Source organism: Trachemys scripta, chromosome 1, assembly GCF_013100865.1.
Source record: "Trachemys scripta elegans isolate TJP31775 chromosome 1, CAS_Tse_1.0, whole genome shotgun sequence".
NCBI classification, from domain to species: Eukaryota; Metazoa; Chordata; order Testudines; family Emydidae; genus Trachemys; species Trachemys scripta.
In genome coordinates, this window is record NC_048298.1 from 299654892 (window position 1) to 299675306 (window position 20415).

At 41.0% G+C, this 20415-nt stretch overlaps 1 protein-coding gene across 6 annotated transcripts in view; it reads right to left on the reverse strand.

The window, feature by feature from the left end:
* Nucleotides 1–20415, reverse strand: part of B3GLCT (beta 3-glucosyltransferase) — a 150291-nt gene that overhangs the window by 17542 nt on the left and 112334 nt on the right. For 5 of the 6 annotated variants that reach the window (XM_034758662.1, XM_034758657.1, XM_034758659.1 and 2 more), the window contains 4 exons: nt 18685–18816; nt 13701–13770; nt 4752–4865; nt 2978–3077 (listed from right to left, as the gene is read on the reverse strand). In XM_034758662.1, the coding sequence (XP_034614553.1) occupies nt 2978–3077; nt 4752–4865; nt 13701–13770; nt 18685–18816 (416 nt within the window). The remainder of the gene's footprint in view (nt 1–2977; nt 3078–4751; nt 4866–13700; nt 13771–18684; nt 18817–20415) is intronic. The other variant, XM_034758658.1, reaches the window with a different exon arrangement.

Sequence of the window (20415 nt, forward strand, 5' to 3'; positions counted from 1 at the left end):
CCTGAACTGGCATCCATCTTTAACCTGGTGCTTTTCCAGTGACGGGGGGTGGAAAGCCAGAGGGACAAAGGGTTCCCACCTTATGCAAAAGATATATAAAGGGGTGGAACAGAACAAAGGGGGAGAGAGGAGCCATCATGAAGAATCCCCTAGCTACCTGAGCTGGAACAAGAGCTGTACCAGGGGAAAGAATTGTGCCCAGGCCTGGAAGGTGTCCAGTCTGAGAAAAAAAACTTACTGACGCATCTCTGAGGGTGAGATTATCTATATTTAGATTTGTGAATTTTATTTTATTTTCCTTGGTGACTTACTTTGTTCTGTCTGTTACTACTGGGAACTACTTAAATCCTACTTTTGGTATTTAATAAAATCACTTTTTACTTATTAATTAACTCAGAGTATGTATTAATACCTGGGGGAGCAAACAACTATGCATATCTGCCTATCAGTGTTATTGAGGGCGAACAACTTATGAGTTTACCCTGCACAAACTTTATGCAGGGTAAAACGGATTTATTTGGGTTTAGACCCCATTGGGAGTCGGGCATCTGAGTGCTAAAGACAAGTCCACTTCTGTGAGCTGTTTTCGGGTAAACCTGCAGCTTTGGGGCAAGTAATTCAGGCCCTGGGTCTGTGTTGGAGCAGACAGGAGTGTCTGGCTCAGCAAGACAGGGTGCTGGAGTCCTGAGCTGGCAGGGAAAACAGGAATAGAAGTAGTCTTGGCACATTGGCTGGCAGCTCCCAAGGGGGTTTCTGTGATCCAACCTGTCACAGTCCTGTTCTCTTATATCTCAGTGTCACAGAAGCAATTTAAGTTCATTTTCTATCTCAAAAAGTGCCAACCATCTTTCAACATGCTGATCCAATTTTCTGTCACATGTATCAAATCCAGTTTTAATAGGAACTATTGAGTCATGCTTCTTAATTGGTTCAAACTTGTCCTAGATTTCTTTTTTGAAAGGTAATAGCTAAGGCTAAGATTTTGGTCATGGTTATTTTTAGTAAAAGTCATGGATAGGTCATGGGCAATAAACAAAAATTCACAGAAGCCGTGACCTTTCTGTGACTTTTGCTGCTGCGGCTCCATGGTATCCCCTGCCAATGTGGTGACTGGGAGCTGTGGGGTTCCCCCTGTGCCCGCAGCAGCTGGAAGCTGCAGGGTGACCATATTTCCCAAAGAGAAAATGGGACATCCCCACCTGCTTGCCCAAGGCGCCCCCCGTTGCTGGAACCCTGAGGAGGGCCCCCTCTGGAGGCTGTTGCCTGTCGCTGGAACCTTGCAGGAGGCCTCATGAGGAGGCTGTCACCTGTCGCTGGAACCCTCCTGGGGCCCCGCTGGCTGCCAGCTCCAGTCCCTTGGCCCCTGAGGCTGAAGCAGAGAATGTCAGGGAGGCCTCTGGAAGTCACGGATTCTATGACTTCCATGACCTCCCTGACATAAACATAGCCTTAGTAACAGCACACTGATCCTGCTACTTGCTAAACTTCATTTAATTAGGCATGAACTGTCCAAACGTTGGAATTTTTAGTTCATGGGAATTTTTGATATTTTGAAATCTGGTTTCAGTCTAATTTCAGAATTACCCATGAACTGGGGAGTCTGAAAAATTTTATTTGAAAACATGGTGTTTCTGAACAAAAAAACGCTTCCTCTGATCTTGGCAAATGCTGCGTGAAACTGACATAATTCTTGTCAGTTTCACTACTCTCCCCCACTGAACAAGAGAGATGAAACTGACAACAATTGTATCAATTTTTCAATTAGTAGTTGCTGGGCCTTCTACAGTCTATAGCTCCTGGGCAGATCCACCATGCAGACTGTCTTGGGCTGGGGCTGCAGAGCTTCCAGACTGCTGGGCCAGCTGACTCCCTAAACTCTTGGGGCAGTCCGTACCAGGACTTCCAGGCTCCTGACTCCATGGCACTGAACCTGGAAGCCCCTAGAGCCTGAGGCTCCTTCTATCAAGTTGGGAGCTGAGCCCTGTTAGAGCCTGGGTCCCAGGACTTCTAGGCTCCCAGCTTCATGGCGGCCTGGAAGCCCTGAGACGTGTTGCCCCACAGCTGCAGATCCTGGAAGCGCTGGGATTTTTGGAGCAGGTTGCAGGGCAGGGCTGCGTCCAAGGTACAAACCCTGGAGTCCTGGTTCTGGGGCAGTCCCAGGCTCCCCAGCAGCCCCAGGAACCAGACAGGGTTCTGATAGAAGCCTGCCTGTGATTCAATAAAATGTTGTTGAACCCAAGGTGTTTCTGCAAAACACTTGGGGTTCGACAATTTGTATTTTCCAACGAAACAGGAAATTCCCAACAGCTCTAATTTATTCCTCATTCGTCACTGCGGGATCACCATTACTCCATGTGAGTTCTGCAACACCAACTCCCCTTCAAAATGTGTTGAATGTAAAGCAGTAAATGTGTATTTTTCTGCTTCTCCATGACTGTTCAAATTACCAACTTGCTATTTCTTTGAAAGCAATAATAAAATATAATTTACTAATCTACTTTGAAAGAGACAGTAAACATTTCTAGAGCATTTCTTTTTTTAGAAAATTAGATTGTGTTCGAACATGACAATTTTCTAACAAAGCCAAGCCCTAGACATAGGTATGGTTGGCTGTTAGGACTAAGAATGGGTTTGGAGCCCTCATCCTCTGGGATCTGCTCCACATCAGGAAAATGCACTGTATTAGAAAATGTGTTAACTTAAAGTTAGTCACAACCAGTTAATGCCTTATATGCTCTTGTATCAACAGATGGCAATATAGGACTGTCACATATTCAAAGTAGTGACAGATTATTATGTGTATAAATTGTTATAGGAGATTTTATAAGAGTAAACTGTATTTTTAAAAGGAGACCAGGAATATATGGAGCAAAAGATAATGCTCCTATTTACTGGAGTATAAATCAAAATAAATAAATATTTCTAAAACTTTTATTAATACAAATTAAGAGCATTTCTGAAATACTGTAATTCGTACCTTATTAAGGTGTCATCATCCACAATGACTAACCATGGTGTTTTGGAAGAGCTGTGATTTAAAAATCTTTCCAAAATGGCAAAAGTCTTCCCGCAATGACCTAAAAAGGGGAGGAATAAGAGAGAGAGAGAGAGAGAGAGTGTGTGTGCGTGTACAATTATTTGTAAATTAATCTGAATGATACATTTTACTGGATAATACAGTGTTGACCAAAGTGTTGAAACATGTTTGTGCAGATAATGGCAAAGTGGCAAAGGAGCTGAGGATCCAAATTTCAATTTGTATTGTAGAGAGTGCTTTTGATTTGGATGTGATTCCACAATAGGCTGCTTTCTATGAGGCAACATGGCCTACTGAGCAGGGCACTACACTATGATTCCAGAGACTTGGGTTCTATTCCCTGGTCTACCACTGGCCTGCTGGGTGACCAGGGCCAAACCAACTCACTTCTGTTTCCCCATCCATAAAATGGGGATAATGTAATTACTTCCTTTGTAAAATGCTTTGAGGGCTATGCGTGAAATATGCTATACAAGTATTATTCATACCCATAAATTAAACTTTACAATGTACCAGGTCAGTATATAATTAGATTTGTTTTGTTAAGACTTGAGTAGGCACAACCAATCAATGGAATAATCAAAGGTATAGGCATTAACTCTGATTAAATCATGGCTCCTGATAGCTTCCCCAAAGCAAAAGCTTTAGAATTTAATAAAAAGCAGTGTTTTATAGCTGGTAAGTGAGAATCAAAATGGCAAGAGAAATAAAGTGTCATACAAGCTTAGTTAAAGCTAAAAATGTCTTCCAGGAAGATCAAACAGTAAATCACTAACACTAAAAATCACTTGTGTTCAAGAGAGATATTTCAGAAGCAATTAACACTATTAATGCGTCTTGTAATAAAAAAAACAAATAAATAAGATTGAGGTATTATAGTTGGGATTTTTTCAACAAAAACACTTTGACACACAGCAGAATATTTTTGGTTAAAAGCTTCGCTTTTTTCCCTCCTGGCATTGAGAAACTCTATTTATCTGTACTTTTTTTTTTATCCATTAACATAATAAAAATGGATTTACAGCAAATGTTTCCAGTTCTATGCTATCCATTGAAAAGAAATACACCAAGTGAAGTGTGTGAAAGAAGGCAATAAAATGAGAATGAACAAACCACTGAAGCCATAGTATCGAAGGCTTTTTTCTGTTCAAGGGCACCTTAAATTATTACTTTAAACTACTATGTTACGTGCTCAGACAAAATACTGTTTGATTTTTCCATTTAGTTTCAATGTTTAAAAACACAGGCATACTAGATGTAGGCACATATTACTCTGAAACCATCTTGTAAGTGCTTCATGCTACAGCAACCAGTTGGCATCATATAAGGTCTTCTGTTATGAATGTATCACTCTGACCTGCTACTGCAACAACCTTAATATCAACAAGATTGATAGAATAGTGATGGCAGAAGGAAACATTTCAACAAACAGAAAACCGTCCACTCAGGCATTTTTACTGTGCCCACGTCCATAGTACTGAGGCACCAGATCATAAGAAAATGATTCTGTCCAAAGGAACTGTATTCTCCACCCATCTCTTGTTTTGTGTGATTAGAAAGAAGAATATTTAGTTTATTTTTACTTCCAAAGGACTGTGCTACAAAAATGTAACACTTCAGCATAACTTACTATACACTGAATAGACATTTCACCTTGAAAATTTATCATACTCATACAATGAAACTTTCTGTAAAGATAATATTAGAAGCTTACCTCTTTCAGTATTAGGTACTCCTAAATCTATAGTAGGAATGGAGGTCTCTGCATAATCACTGTAATATTCAACAAGGGTAGCCTCACCTTCCCAGGTCTGCTTTACAATCGGTACTGAAAAATAATTAGTCGTATTGAAACATAAGAATGGCCATACTAGGTCAGACCAATGGTCCATCTAGCTCAGTATCCTGTCTTCCAACAGTGGCCAATGCCAAGGTGCTTCAGAGCCAATGAACAGGGCAATTATTGAGTGATTCGTGCCCTGTTGTACACTTGCAGCATCTGGCAGTCAGAGGCTAGCGACACTCACACCATGGGGTTGTATGCCTGACCTTCTTGCCTAACAGCCATTCATAGACTTATCCTCCATGAACTTACCTAATTATTTTTTTAATCCAGTCATAATTTTGGCCTTCACAACATTCCCTGGCAATGAGTTCCACAGGTTTACTGTGCAGTGTGTGAAGAGTTATGTCCTTTTGTTTGTTTTAAACCTACTGACTATTAATTTCATTGGGTGACCACTTGTTCTTGTGCTATGTGAAGAAGAAAATAACACTTCCTTATTCACTTTTTCCACACCATTCATGATTTTATAGACCTTTATCATATTCTCTCCGCCCCCTTAGTTGTCTCTTTTCCAAGCTGAAAAGTCCCTGTCTTTTTAATTTCTCCTCAGAGGGAAGCTGTTCCATACCCTTAATCATTTTTGTTGCCATTCTCTGTACCTTTTCCTATTCTAATATACCTTTTTGAGATAAGGCAACCAGAACTGCATGCAATATTCAAGGTGTGGGCATACCATAGATTTATATAGTGGCATTATGATATTTACTATCTTATTTTCTATCCCTTTCCTAATGGTTCCTAACATTGTTAGCTTTTTTCACTGCAATGCACATTCAATGGATGTTTTCAGAGAATTATCCATGATAAACCGCCAAGATCTCTTTCTTGATTGGTAACAGCTAATTTAGAAACGTAAGTAGCTACCGTTTATTTAAATGGCTGTACTGACCAAATTAAACCAGAGTGCTTTTCAGTGAGGCCAAAGGCAAAGTGGAAAAACACTGCTTGGAAAGTTTTAGTTACATATATTGCTTATGCTGCAGGAATAGCTCCACATATAACGAATGGAATTATACTGAAAATTTGTGAAACTGAGTTCTCTCAAAACAGAGTTATTAACCAGGAATGTAAATAGAGAAATAAAAGAGATAACCTAATCGCGTCTTCCTAGACATTCCCTGATCTACTTACATATCTGGGGTTTCAAATGAGTAGTTTTTCTAGGTATGATACAGACGATTTTTCATACCTGGCCCAAAGCTTCTTACAGCATCGCTGCTCTGTCCCCCTCTCTCTGGGAGAACAACAGAGACAGGCAAAAGGGGAATCTTGTTTCAATTTTAAAAAATTCTAGCCTTCCCACTGGCTCTTTTGGCCAGGTGCCCACTCAATTCCTTTTACCTATGCATAGCAGCGAGACTTTTTAACCCTTTACAGGTAAAGCAAGTAGAGAACAGCTACTAAGAGGGATTTTACAGCTAACTGTCTGGCTGGGTGTCCATAAAAGGGAGCTACCTCCCTCCCCTTTATTTATCATAAATGTTCAAAACAAAGATAAGAAATTGTTGCAAATCTCTGTCCTGATTATGTGCAGGGTTTGTGTAAAGAGTGTGAAATGTGTGTTTTACAAAATATGCCCCATCTACCAGGTACAGACCATTATAGGCATCACCTTGACTTTGAAAACACGTCAAAGAAGATAGATGAGAAAGATGTATTAGATTTAAAGTAATGCAAAGAAATTGTGAAATCCTCTGTTTATTGAAAACATCCCAGAGGTTAGGTGCCTAACTTTGAGACAGCTGACCAGCTGCATTGTGGTGTCCCGGATTGCTTGACAGCATATTGGCCTTCCTTTCTGTATTACTCTGTTTGTTTTGGCTTTTACTCATAAATTGATTAAACCTATGTTATTTGACACCTCGTGTTATAATCTAAATCGAACCCATAACAGTTGGATGCCTGGTAGCTGATATATTCAGTGGCATGGTAATGAAAATGCTGCCTCTAAATAAGGCATCATGATCCTAACACTTATGTTGTTCTTTTCAGTACTACAGTAGTTAGGAGAGGCAGCTTTATAGTTCTGTGAAAGACAAGCTACAAGTGGTTGGGTGAGTTTTACATAAAAATAAAATTTCTCATAAAATATGAGTGTATTTTCATTCATACTGTATGAAGGATGTAATCAAACACCTTTGTACAAGATGTTTAAATAAATGCTGACCAGGCATATTCTTTACATCTGTGTTAGATTTTGTTTATAATGCTGTGGTAACAATTATTATAGTGGTGCGGGAGTGCCACTATAGTTAAGTTTGCATCATGACATCTATTTAAAGGTATACCTTTCTAACTCCTCTAAAACTGACACGCTTAGTCAGATTTTCTTTAAAATTTGGTGTGCCTCAGGAGGGTATAGGGTAGGGTTAATCATCTGGAGTCATTTGAGCCAGGGTTTCCAGAGATATAAGCCCTGACAAAATTAACATTTAAAAAAATTGTAGATGTTTGGGGTTTTTTTTGCCCAGAGCTAGAGATCAACTTATTAATGTGATGTGGATCAAATGGTCCAGGTCTGCTGAGTTTTATCCAAGGCTAGGTCTATACTACCCGCCTGAATCGGCGGGTAGAAATCGACCTCTCGGGGATCGATTTATCGCGTCCCGTCGGGACACGACAATCGATCCCCGAATCGGCGCTCTTACTCCACCAGCGGAGGTGGTAGTAAGCACCGCCGACAGAAAGCCGCAGAAGTCGATTTTGCCGCCGTCCTCACAACGGGGTAAGTCGGCTGCGATACGTCGAATTCAGCTACGCTATTCACGTAGCTGAATTTGCGTATCTTAAATCGACTCCCCCCTGTAGTGTAGATGTACCCCAAGATAGTGCATGACACCCACTACATCTTTGGTGGGACTCAAGTTGAGAACAGTATTTTAGGAAATTGTACATTTTAACACTGCTCATGTGACAATACAGTAAAACGGCCTGAGGGTTTCCATTCCTGCCATTTGAATGCTCAGAAGTTCAACTCTTGTAAGTGCTTTAAAATATGAATGGTTAATCAGATTCCTTTGTAATTTGGTGAGCCTCATGTGGGTGCAGGGCAGCATTAGTGATCCAAATTTGGGATCATTTGACCAAGGAATTCCTGAGTTACAACTTCTTCCCCCCAAAAATCCCCCACATGGTTTCCTTCTGCTGGTACTGTTAAACTAAGAGGTATTAATGACTGGATGAACGAACAGTCCCCTGGCTGGCTGTGAATGCATCTATTCTAACCTATGACAAAAAGGAATTTTGAACTGAATAGGGGAAGGTTTCTACAATTTGTGAGTATTGGGTGGCAATTTTATTTTGGGGGGAATGTAATCCAAGTAATTTTGGGGGAAAAAATAGACATGTGAATGTTTCCTGGAAGGGGAGGGATAGTAGAAGGTGGGGGAATGGGGAAAATAGGAGTAGAGGGGTTTGGGGCTTCAGTGAAGGAAAGCAAGAGGTTTGGCATACCCCAGCTCTGCCAGTGTACCTCGACCCCCCTGTGCACCTCCAGCTCTGCCAATGCACCCCAAGCCCTTGCAGCCTCAACAGTGCCAGTACACCCCAAGTCCCTGTACTCCAACCTTTCTGCACCCCACACTTCTGCCAGTGCACCCCAACAGTGCAAGAAAACTATTAATAATTGTTGGAAGAACATTAATTGCGAAACTGGATGGTTCATGGCTGATCAGAAAATGTGAACTGTGTGGCATAGAAATATTACAATATGACAGCTCAGTGGATTCTTCATAAAGAAAGATCGTACTTGATTTGGATGTTTGCTTTCCTGTACTATGCACTATTCACATAAGTAGTTACAAGAGTTATTTATTCTTGCCTGAATAATAATCAATTTAAGGATTAAGGTGAACAAAAAGATAACTGTTGTTTAAGAATGGTGAGAACTGGGGAACAAAACTTTAAGATCTGTAGAAGATATGATTCCACAGCAGTAACATTCTGCTCTAGAAGATACTGTTTTAAAAAATATTTTGGAGCACTTCTTTAAATGTGTTTTTATTTTGTTGCAAATTGCAGCAAACCCCCAAAAGTAAATATATGCAAAAAATTATGTCAATACAATATTAAGGTTGAGATTTGAATTGCACTGAACACAGGAAGTTCCCATCACCTTAAGTCTGCCTCCTTGTACATAACATATTTCAAAGCGACTTTCACTACTTGATCACTCCACATTGCATAATGTTGCATTATAGCGCAATGAATACAAAGGAAGTGTACTTTATTCTAACTATAAATGCACATCTTTACCAAAAGTTCTTAAGCAGATTTGTAATATTGCCCTTTGGATGATATCTATGGCAACTCAACTGTGTGCTCCTGGTTTATATTTTAATTGCACCTCTTTCTAAAACCTTGGATGCACATTTTATTCTTTTAATGTGATCATAAAATGCATACATGCAAGAGGGAGAGTTAAAGTTGTGGTAAATTCTTTATTTTAAATGCCCTCACTTACATGTAATTAAATTTGCAGCCTTACTGTTGCATTAATGTAGCTTTTGGCATATAATAAAAAATGACTTACTGGGAAAAAGGAGCTTTCTGAAGCTGGCATCCATTAATCTTTCACATTCTTGGGCGACATTATCCTTCATTGTGGAACACTGGAAGCTGTGAGGAAAGCTCAAGAATTTTCCTCCGTCTTCAACATGTGTTCCCTGAAGGATGTTTATACCGTGCATTCATGTCTTCCAGCCTTTAAAGCCTTCGATTCCCTTTTTTTTTAAGCTCTAATATAGTAGCTTTTTTTTTTTAAATCATCAGTGAGGTGGGAAAGTAAACATGGATGCAGTTCTTCAGTCAACTCCATTTACAGTATATGATAGTTGATTTCCTTTTGCCAAAAGGTGTATGTTACAGATAACCAATCTCTAGGAGACCAGAAGTATGTCTTGATTAAGTAGAACACAAAGTCTTAAAAAATAAACTAAATAAAATAGATATTATTCTGAAAAAAATAGGGCATAAAGCCTTGATACATAAGTAAGAGCAGAGCATGGCCAAGTTGAACAGTGTATTCTTGCACAGAGACCAAATCATGGCTGAGATTTCTGTTCTTTGTGCGGATACAGACTAACACGGCTGCTACTCTGAAACAACATTTGATTTTATCCTTAGCCATCATTTGTAATCACCACCAAAACCACTAGTAATAAATATACTATTTTTAAAATTTATAAATAAAGCAAGTGTAATAGTTTCATCCTTGATGCTCGTGGGATCCTTGTCCACATAAGAAAACAATTATATTATTCAGAATGTTTAGGAATCTCTTCTCACGAGAGCATCCAGGACTAGAACAGAATGAGTGGTAGATAGGTAACAGAGAGGGAACGCTGTCATCCACTGGTTAAAGCACTGGACTTGGAAGTCAGGAGATACGGGTTTTACTCCCTGGTTTCCCTATTGCTAAGGGTTATGTCTACACTAAAGCATTGAAGGCTTGCCACATGTTGTTTCTCAGGCCCCTCTACCATCCATACTCAAAGCCGTTAAACACACGTCTAGGCATGTGTTGAACCTCTGCTGGCATCCTCAGCTAGGAAGTATGTTGCAAAGCCCACATTGAGCTGTGAGTCACACCACTACCCACTCACTTTGGAATGTGGAGGTAGCAACTGCACAGGTACCGGGGCTTCTGTTTTGATAGACCACCAATGCCATTCCTACAATTTCATGCAATTTTATCTTCTGTGTCCCTTTACTTAATCACTTCCTATTCACCCCTTATCCACCAGAAGCTACCTGCCATTTATATACCCTTGCTCAGCGTTTAATGCAGCCTGGTCCAGTTTCTATGCAGCTCAACCCAGCTCTGCCGAACAGCAAAATGCCCACCCACCCAGTGTGCTGCTAGCCTGCCAGAGGAGCAAACCAGAGGTTTTAGTTAACTTCTGGTGTGAGTAAAGACACAATCTCAAAGCAGGTGGTCGAGCTGGCATGCACCAGACTGGCGTGCAATGCAGGGAGTGCATCAAGTACTGAAAACCCTCTACCACAAGACTAAGAATGGCGATGGCAAGTCTGACAACTGCCCCTCTACAAGCCCCTTCTACAAGGAGTTTGTCTGGGTCCTTACTACCACCCTTAGCAGAGAAGCCGCTGTCCTCCACAACATATTTCTGAACATGCATGGTCTTGTGATCAGACTGGAAGACAGTGGGGATGGCACCAGAGAAGATTAGAGTCCCAGGAACAGACTGTGGAGCTGGAACCCAGCCATATCACCCTAAACTATTAAAATAATTTGTGCTCAAATGGTAAATATTGAATAATGGGTGCTCTCTTCACCACTTCTGTCCTTTCTTCATATAATATGAATTGCACTTCACAGTTCCCTCTTATTCAACCCCCCATTATGGTCTTCTCAAAGAATAATTCGCCATGTATAACTTTTGTACCCCTGTCTTCATTCCTGGGAAGTCAACCTCATACAGTAAGAAAAAAAGAGAAAGACTAACTGGGAAAAAATCTAGCATCTAAAATTTAAACTCTTCTTTTTAATAAATATACTGTTTTACTATAGAATACATGCCTACAGTAACAATTACTATAGTCACATAATGCTTTCTGATAGAATAACAAATTAGCAACGTCAATAAACTTTATCTAACACACAAGGTGTGAGGCACACAGACTTGCATTAAAAAACCTGAACCCCAAAATTGTGATTTTAGGAGCAAAAGACTTTTTTTTACTCTGACTGAGTTGAAGGCCAACCTTTCACACAGATTGTGTGTGTCAACAAGATACTATTCGAAAGTTATGGGTCTGAGAACCAAAATATAAAGGTTAAGTTATAAGAATGTCTGTAAACAGAAACCATCCCGCTCATGGCTGAGTAAATGTATGATTGGTGTATTCCTATGATTTTATTTCCAACTAAAATTATTTTTGAGTCAGGGCTTTTTAGGATAGTCGAATAATGCCTGTAGACTGACCTTTGACCTCAAATGTTTCAAAATACACCTAAACTTGCTGACCAAGTCACTGAGTATATTTTGGATCTATGGACTTTCCTGAACTTGAAATTACTAGAATGGGGAGGCACTTTGTTTGCATAAAGGTGACCTAACCTGCCCCTACTAGGTAATGCCAATGGCCTCAGAACAGGAGAGAAGCTCCTGAGAGGAGATCCAAAGCGGGGGTGGGGAGGGGGAGGGAAGAGAAGGGAACAGAGGGGAGCGGGAGGGCAGGACCAGCCAAACCACCAGCTTCAAAAACTGAACATTAGGAAAATGACCTGCTACTGGCTTCTGGCTTGCTTGCCTGCAATGGCTGCTAGCATCTGGCTACAGAATGCCTAACGAAGAGGCCTGTGCTTCCTCCATTGTCCCAGCAAGCCCACCAACAGGTAGGAGTCCAGCAACATGCAACATTTAAGATTCAGCATCTTCAAGCAAGTAACCTCTAGGCAGCCAGCAAATGTGTCAACATTAAACATCAAAGCCAGTAGGACCAATGGCTAATCTTTTCAACCATGTACCAGATGATCTTGAGGCTGAATGAAACCACAAGAATTGTGACAACCATCCTGCATAAGTATCTGTCTTTTTGGTTTTGTTTTCTTTTCTCTTATTTTTTATTACCAGAAGGATGTGTCTACCATAGAATTCTTGCACTTGTTTTTAACTCCAGCAGATGGCTGGTAGCGCATATAAGAGTACAGAAGTGTGTGGATAGAACCCATAGAACCTATTTAAAAACAACCCCTACGGAGCAGTTCCTCAAATACCTGAGACAGCCCTAGGTTAAACAACTTTGTCGTCTAAAAGATCTCACATACATATATTTCATGGGTTAGGAGCTGTATGTTTAATCCTGACAAATCATGTTATTTACACCTAAATTTGTCACTCACATATTAAGTTATGTCATCCTGAATTGCACTGGACTGTTTCATGTAACCCTATGTTGGGGGTAAAAAATACTGGTTATTACCTAACAACTAATCATTTAGGCAGGCTACCTTAATTAGCTTCAACCTGAAAGTGATTTGATCCTCCCTGTATCAGCTATTTGGCTGGAACCTAAATAGATCATCTAGTAATGAGCTTGATAAAACCCTGTTATTTGGTGGGGGTGGAGGCGGGGGGCAGATAGCTAACCAAGATTGCTGCTTCCCAAGTTATTACATAGAGTTTATTTGGAATCGTTGGTTTATTTGAATGAAGTTTTTTTTATAAGACACTCTTGTATACAAATGAAATATATTTTTACTTAATCTGAAGCCATTAATATGAAAGGAAGAAGGTAGTTTGGATAAGAATGCAAGATAATTCATGTTAGGTAATTTTTTCCAAGTTATTATTATTTTTCATAGAATGATGATAATTTTAACCTAAATATAGTAACATGAAGTAGAAACAGTTTGGATAAGAATGCAACACTATGTAATTCTTTCCTCAGCAAATAGTTAAGTTTCCATATAGCCACAATAATTTATAATGATGGCATTCTAAATGTTCCCTGAATACCAACAGTGTGAAGGCTCCCTGACATTCAGGGAGAAATAAGAGAGTACAGTGCATTTGTTTGGGCCACTTGGGATTGAAGGAATACTTTTAAACTTGGCATTTTTAAGTCATGAAAAAGTTGAGCGGATTATAAATGGATTAAGGTGGGTCAATTTGGGGGATCTTGTTAAATTCTGAAAACTGGAACTATTCAGCTTTTATATTTCTCTGGAGATTTCACAAACATTTAGTTATAAGAACTACAAACAATTATCCTAGTATCTTAGCTTGTTGATTAACTATTAAGTTAATTTCATTAACATACAGCTTCAGTCTTGAAAAATTGAGAACTTACTTCTGTCTCTGTGAAATTTTCGGCATGTTTTTACAGCAACAAAGATATCCTCTTTCTTCACTGGGTCTCCCTATAAGGAAATGGAAAAATGAATGTTGTAATTGCAGGCACTGCTTTTAACGTTACATTGTGTACACATGTATGTTTTGGAAATAAAACAGAAAATACCTTTGCATTGTATAGTGTATGAAGCAGCATAGTGTACAGTGCTAAGTAGTACAGTTCAAAATACATTTTCTACCTGTCAAGATATGGCACCAGTATTTGCAAATGATTGAAATAACATTGTCCAATGATTGTTTACAAATGATGTAGTATTATAGTTGGAGCCAGAAATACAAATCATTAAGAAAGAAAATGAATAGGAGGACTTCATGTACTAACACTGATACAAACAAGTGACATTTTAACAAAATAATTGTTGTAATATAGGATGCAGAAACTGCAGGATGTTGGGAAGCAGAAATTTGAAAAGGATTACATATCAGAAAAAACTGTTTTGGTGTAAGCAATATTCATAAAGTTATGCTGCATTCATTGACACAGAGACAATAATTAACACATTTTTATAGTTATTGGTGTGCAAAGCACTTTAAAGCACACCGTCTCCAAGAATTTAAAATCTAAATTAGACAAATACTGACAAAGAACAGTACAAGAAAAGCCATAAAAAGATTGCTTTCGTACTTTTTTTCTTTGTTATGATATTTTGTTTTAGGTGCTTTGGAATTTTTCTCTATTTGTATTTGTTTTTAAATGATCACATGCCAGAGGGAAAGAAGAAATCACTGAAGTGGAGATTTGTGGTGAAAAGCTATCTGAAAGTAATGAGTTCTGAGGTGGAAGTCAGGATTTTATCTCACCAGCCATTAAATAATATGGTAGTACTATCGTTTTCTTTTCCACTGAGTATTTTAATTTAAAAATGCCTTACTAATACTACTTCGTAATTGTACAGCACCTTTGTACTGAGAGAATCCAAGTGCTTTATATAGAAAATTGATTATTATTGACTATTTCCAGACAGTGAAACTAAGGGACAGAGAGGTTAAAGGACTTGCCCAAAGTCTCACAGTGAGTCAAGAGAGGTGCTGGGTAAAGTAAGACTGGTCTTCAGACTCCTATTGTTCTGCTCAAACAGACAGGGTGAGAACATCACCCAGCTCCAGCCCCTTTATACTGGTAGAAGGGCCAGAGCAATGTAAAGGATCCCTAAATGCACTGGATATGCTTGGGAGAGGATTCTTCCAACACACGAACTGTGGAAGATAGACATAAAGCTGCCTTGCAAGGACTACCGCAGAAGTATTGGCATAGGGGGCATGCTGGGCTGGGGAGCATTGAGGGCTGCAGCCTATAGGACAGCTATAGGAAGCTGCCATTACATACACAGGCTTTAGGACTCTGGAGGTCACAAAGATGGTTTAATGCCACATTAGGTCCCCCGTTACCATGGGATGCAAGCTCTGTGCTATCTTCTCAGAGTAGGACAGTCCTCAAGGACCACATTTTATCACAGGGGTAGGCAAACTTTTTGGGCCGAGGGCCACATCTGGGTGGGGAAATTGTATGCAGGGCCGGGACAGGGCGTTGGGGTGCGGAATGTAGGAGAGGGTGCGGTGTGCAGAAAGGGGCTCAGGACAATGGATTGGGGCAGAGAAGGGGTGCGGGATGTATGAGGGGGCTCGGGGAAGGGGGTTGGGGTGCAGGAGGGGGCTCAGGGCAGGGGTGCAGGAGGGGTGCGGACTGCAGGAGGGGGCTCAGGGCAGGGGGTTGGGGTGCACAGGGGTGCAGGGTGCAGCACGGAGCTCAGGGCAGGGGGTGAGGGTGCAGGAGGGGTGCGGGGTATACGAGGGGGCTCAGGGCAGGGAGTTGGGGTGCAGGAGGGGTGTGGCAGGGGGATCAGGGCAGGGATGCAGGAGGGGTGCGAGGTGCAAGCAGGGGGCTTAGGGCAGGGAGTTGGGGGACGGGGTGCAGGAGGGGTTTGGACTCCGGCCTGGCACCATTTGTCTAAAGTGGCTCCGGGGTGGCAGCGGTGCACACCAGGGCAGGCTCCCTGCCTGCCTGCCCTGTCCCCAGCCCTGCGCTGCTCCAGGAAGCGCTGCGGCCTCTGAAGAAGGTGGGGGAGAGGTGGAAGGCTCCACGTGCACTGCCCTTGCTGCGCCTCCAGGTACCTCCCCCGAAGATCCCATTGGCCGTGGTTCCCCGTTGCTGGCCAATGGGAGCTGCGGGGGGTGGGGCCTGGAGGCAAGGGCAACGCAAGGAGCCCTCTGCTCCCTCGCCCCTCCCCGCCCCGGGGCTGCAGGGACATGGTGCCGGCCGCTTCTGAGAGCGGCGCGGGGCCCACGGCGCCATGGGGGGCAATCCCACAGGCCGAATTCAAAGCCCGGGCAGGCCATAGTTTGCCCACCCCTGGTTTATCACCTCTGAACTGCCATAGAGATTATTGTTGAGATGCAAAGCACTGCTTCCCTCAAGCACTACCAAACTAAGAAATGATAAACTTGGTGTGACAGCCCCCGCCCCCGGGTGCAACCTGGAACTGGGGTACCACTGAGTCTCTGACATACCAACCTGGGCCCTCTCTCACACTGTGAAGGCTATGACAAGCTGCAGATCGCTCCCGGTCCTGCACTCACACAAACCTTTACACAGGCAGGGACACACCCAGCTGCAGTTACATAGAGGCTTCTCCCCCAACTCCACAGCCTAGGACCCCAGAGCTGTACTGTGTTGTCCTGGTCAAAAGCCTGACCTGTAAGTTTATTTCCCAGTCCACCCCTGCCTCAATGTGGACAGGACAATGCACCAGTTTTTGTTCCTGAGCATATTCCCTAAGCGCTTCTAGCAAAACACACTGTTTTAGATAAAAAAGATAAAACAAATTTAACTGCAGAAAGATAGATTTTAATTGATTATAAGTAGTGAGTGTACAGATCAAAGCAGATTATCTAAGAAATAAACAGAAATGCAATCTAGGCCTTATAAATTAGATAGGATTTGAATCAAGCGGTGTCTCACCCTGCTAGCTAGTACAAGCAAGTTACAACTTTTGTATACACAGGCTGGAATTCTCTCCCGCCTGGGCCCCTCTTCCCCAGGTCCCCAGTCTTTGTTCCTAAGGTGTTTCCAGGTGTTGTGCTGTAAAGGGAGTGAGGCCAAGTGACGTCACTTCCCCCTTTTATATCTTCTTCCAGCTTGCTGGAAAGATCTTTTGCTTTGTGCTATCTCTGAGAGGTTTCCATTGTACACAGTTCCTGGGGTAATCCTTGTGAGTGCATTCTCCTCCATGGGCCACCAATGCTGTTTGACCTTTTATTTGTTGTATGTGAAAGGCTGCTTGTGGGTGTTCCCAACCTCACAACATGTTTCAGTGGCACATATATAGCAAAACTTCATAACTTCATATACAATGATAGCACATACAACTTAATGTTCAGATTAAGACTTTTAAAATGATACCTTACAAGGCATACTTTGTACAAAACATATCATAATTATATCACCATGGTGAATATGGGGTGCAGAGTATCACTTCGGGGCAGAGAGTGTCACACTTGGTTTTCTCTCACAGCAGTTTCTTCTAGCTCTATCATCTTTTGCTCTACATGCTAAATGCTTGACAAAAAGCTTACAATCTAACCAGATGACTAACCAATTAAGAATGGGGGAAGGGATAGATCAGGGAAGTTCATGTGTGTGTCTTCTTAGCTCCAAGATTTTTTTTTTCTAGGTTTGCTATTATCCGCTTAGCTCACATTTCTTGTGGGGAACACAAGGGTTTGTAATCCTACCTTAGTGCACTACATTCAAATTAATACCTTCACTATCTAATTCTTATATAATGATCTTCAGCCGTAGATCTCAAAGTGCTTTACAAAGGATGTAAGTATCGTTATTCCCATTTACAGACAGGGAAACAGTGGCACAGCAAGTGAAGTGACTTGCCCAAGGCCACTCTGCAGGCCAGCAGCAGAGCTGAGAATACAACCCAGGACTCCTCAGAACATGGTGCACTGCTCTAGCCACTGACCCACACTGATAGTTCTAAGGATTCTAAAAAGAAAACTGAAAACATATCACTTACCATGGCAGAACACCAATAAGTTATAATAAACTATTCAACATAGTTAAATGGGCTAGGTAAAAGGAGTAGAATTACACCTCTACTCTGATATAACGTGACCCAATATAACATGAATTTGGATATAACACGGTAAAGCAGTGCTTTGGGGGGGCGGGGCTGCGCACTCTGGCGGATCAAAGTAAGTTTGATATAATGCGGTTTCATCTATAACACGGCAAGATTTTTTGGCTCCCAAGGACAGCGATATATCAGGGATATAACAGCACTGACATCACTTTACATTTAAAAAAAAAAAAAGGTCACAAGGCCACAGAATTAAATAGTGCATGCAATACTTTAATCAAATAGCTTCTGGATAAATAAAAATGAGGACAGGTAATAATCTTACTAGGTCTTGTTTTCAATTCTATTGAAGGGTACATGATATGGAACTATCCAGTTAACAGAGAGGAAGAACAATCCAGTGGTTAGAGTGTTAGTGTGGGATCTGGAAGACCAGGGTCTAACAGACTTCCTATGTGATGTTGGGCAAGTCACTTAACATCTCTCTGCCTCACTTTTCCATTCATAAAATGGGTAAAATATCACTTACCCTGCTCACAGGGATGTTTGTGAGGCAAATACATTAAAGATTGTGAAGTGCTCAGATACTCTGGTAATGGGGGAACATGAGTGCCTTAGATAGATCAATCATGTCTCAGGAAATACAATGTGTAATAGAGATCTGAGTGTGTAAGAGACAGTAGGAGAATGGTACTCCAAATGTTATATTTTCCCCCCTTAATTTGGTAAAAATATTTTCTCCAGGTCCCTGAGATTTTTTGTAAATAAAGTTTCAGCCTTTGTATTACAATGCTCTCTCTAGCAAGTAAGTATAATTTAAAATATGATACTTACGCAAACTGGTAGGAAGTTACTGAACATTGTGGCACAGTGAACAGCCTTATATGAGTTCAAGTCATCCGTACAAAACTCAGGCACTGGAGTAAGATGTGGTCCATTGCCTTTCTGCCAAATATATAATGCAATCTATCAAAATATACAACATAAGTAGTAATGAGTAGTGGAATTAAACAACAATTTTCATAATATACCCAGAAATCATTGTTATAAAGCAAATTAATAAAACATTACAGAAGAAACAGAGAAATAAAGAGGATTCTGTAGAGACTGTGTATATGAATTAACTCATTTATTTAATTTTGATTTTAAAATCAAAGCACAATTTTCACTTAAAAATATTCTCTGCCATAACTTGAAATTTTTAAAAATAGCTCCAGGCACTCCAAATTGCCAAAACAAGTGTAAATATATAAGAAAAAAAAGCGAGGGTACAGGAGAAAGGAAGGGGACTGAATACATTTATCTGCACCTACTCTTAAATATAAGATAAACTTTATTTTTGTGTTGTTCTTTGCAATTAATTTTGGTGATATGGAATGCTTAATTCGGTTTGTTTTAATGTCAACAATAAATAGATTTTAAAAAGACCTGTTCTCTGATGATAATTTCAAATACTCAGAAATGAACACTAAACAACCATGGAAGTACTGAAAGATCCTTTTGTCTATTGTAAACTGAAAGATTACCAGAATGCTAGCAAACGTCGTTAAAGAAAGAAAAAGTAATACAAGGACAAAGTCTGAAGTAAAGACAAAGGTTCATCTTGTCTCCACCTATCTTGAATTAATTATACTCCATGTTGTAAATTATTATATGTGGAGCTGTTAGCACCACCTATAATTAAGGTTACTTGACATTTCCCATTTTAAGTCCCTGTTTTCAGTTGCTGCTAACTTCAACTAACTGAGATGAAATTTTCTATGCTGGATGTCTGCATCAGGCTGATTCCTTCCCTTCCTCCTTTTTGAAAGTTTCAGCTAAAATGTTTCAGAGAACAAAAGGAGGGGGAAATATGTTCTGTTATAATTTAGAAAATTCTTTCCAATTCTTTCTTTGCTCACATGCTCACAGTATAACTGATGGCCATATGTGGGGCCAGGAAGGAATTTCCCCCGAGATCAGATTAACAGTGACCTTGTAGGGTTTTCACCTTTCTCTGCAGCATGTGGGTGCAGGTCACTTGTCAGGATTATCTGGGTCTCTCTCACTTACTCATTTCCCTGCCATTACAGGGGCCTCGGGTACTGTGCCCCTCAGTCCCTCTTATTCTCTGCCTGTGGCACATAGTCTCCTGTAGGCTGTAATACTTTGGTCTAGTTTCAGTTGTTGTCAGTTGTGAGGGTGATGTTGGTGTCCTGAAATACACAGGAGGTCAGACTAAATCAGGGGTCTCAAAGTCCCACGGGCCATCTGTGGTCCGAGAACCTCCCCACTGCAGCTTGTGGAGGAGAGACGCATGCAGCCATGCTGCTGGCAATGTCTGCTGCAGGCGTTGCCCCCCTATTGGCTGGGGGAGAGGGATAGAGATACCATCACTAGTTGCCGGGCAGAGTCAGCCATGGAGGCAGCATCACTTTTTTCCACAATGAATATAAACAAGTCAAAATACCAAACACAACTATCTGATGCATACCTTGCTGCAATCCTGAAGGTTTCAACTGCTCAGTCACTGAGGCCAAACATCAACAAACTGTCAGAACTGAAGCATTGCCAGGTGTGTGGCAA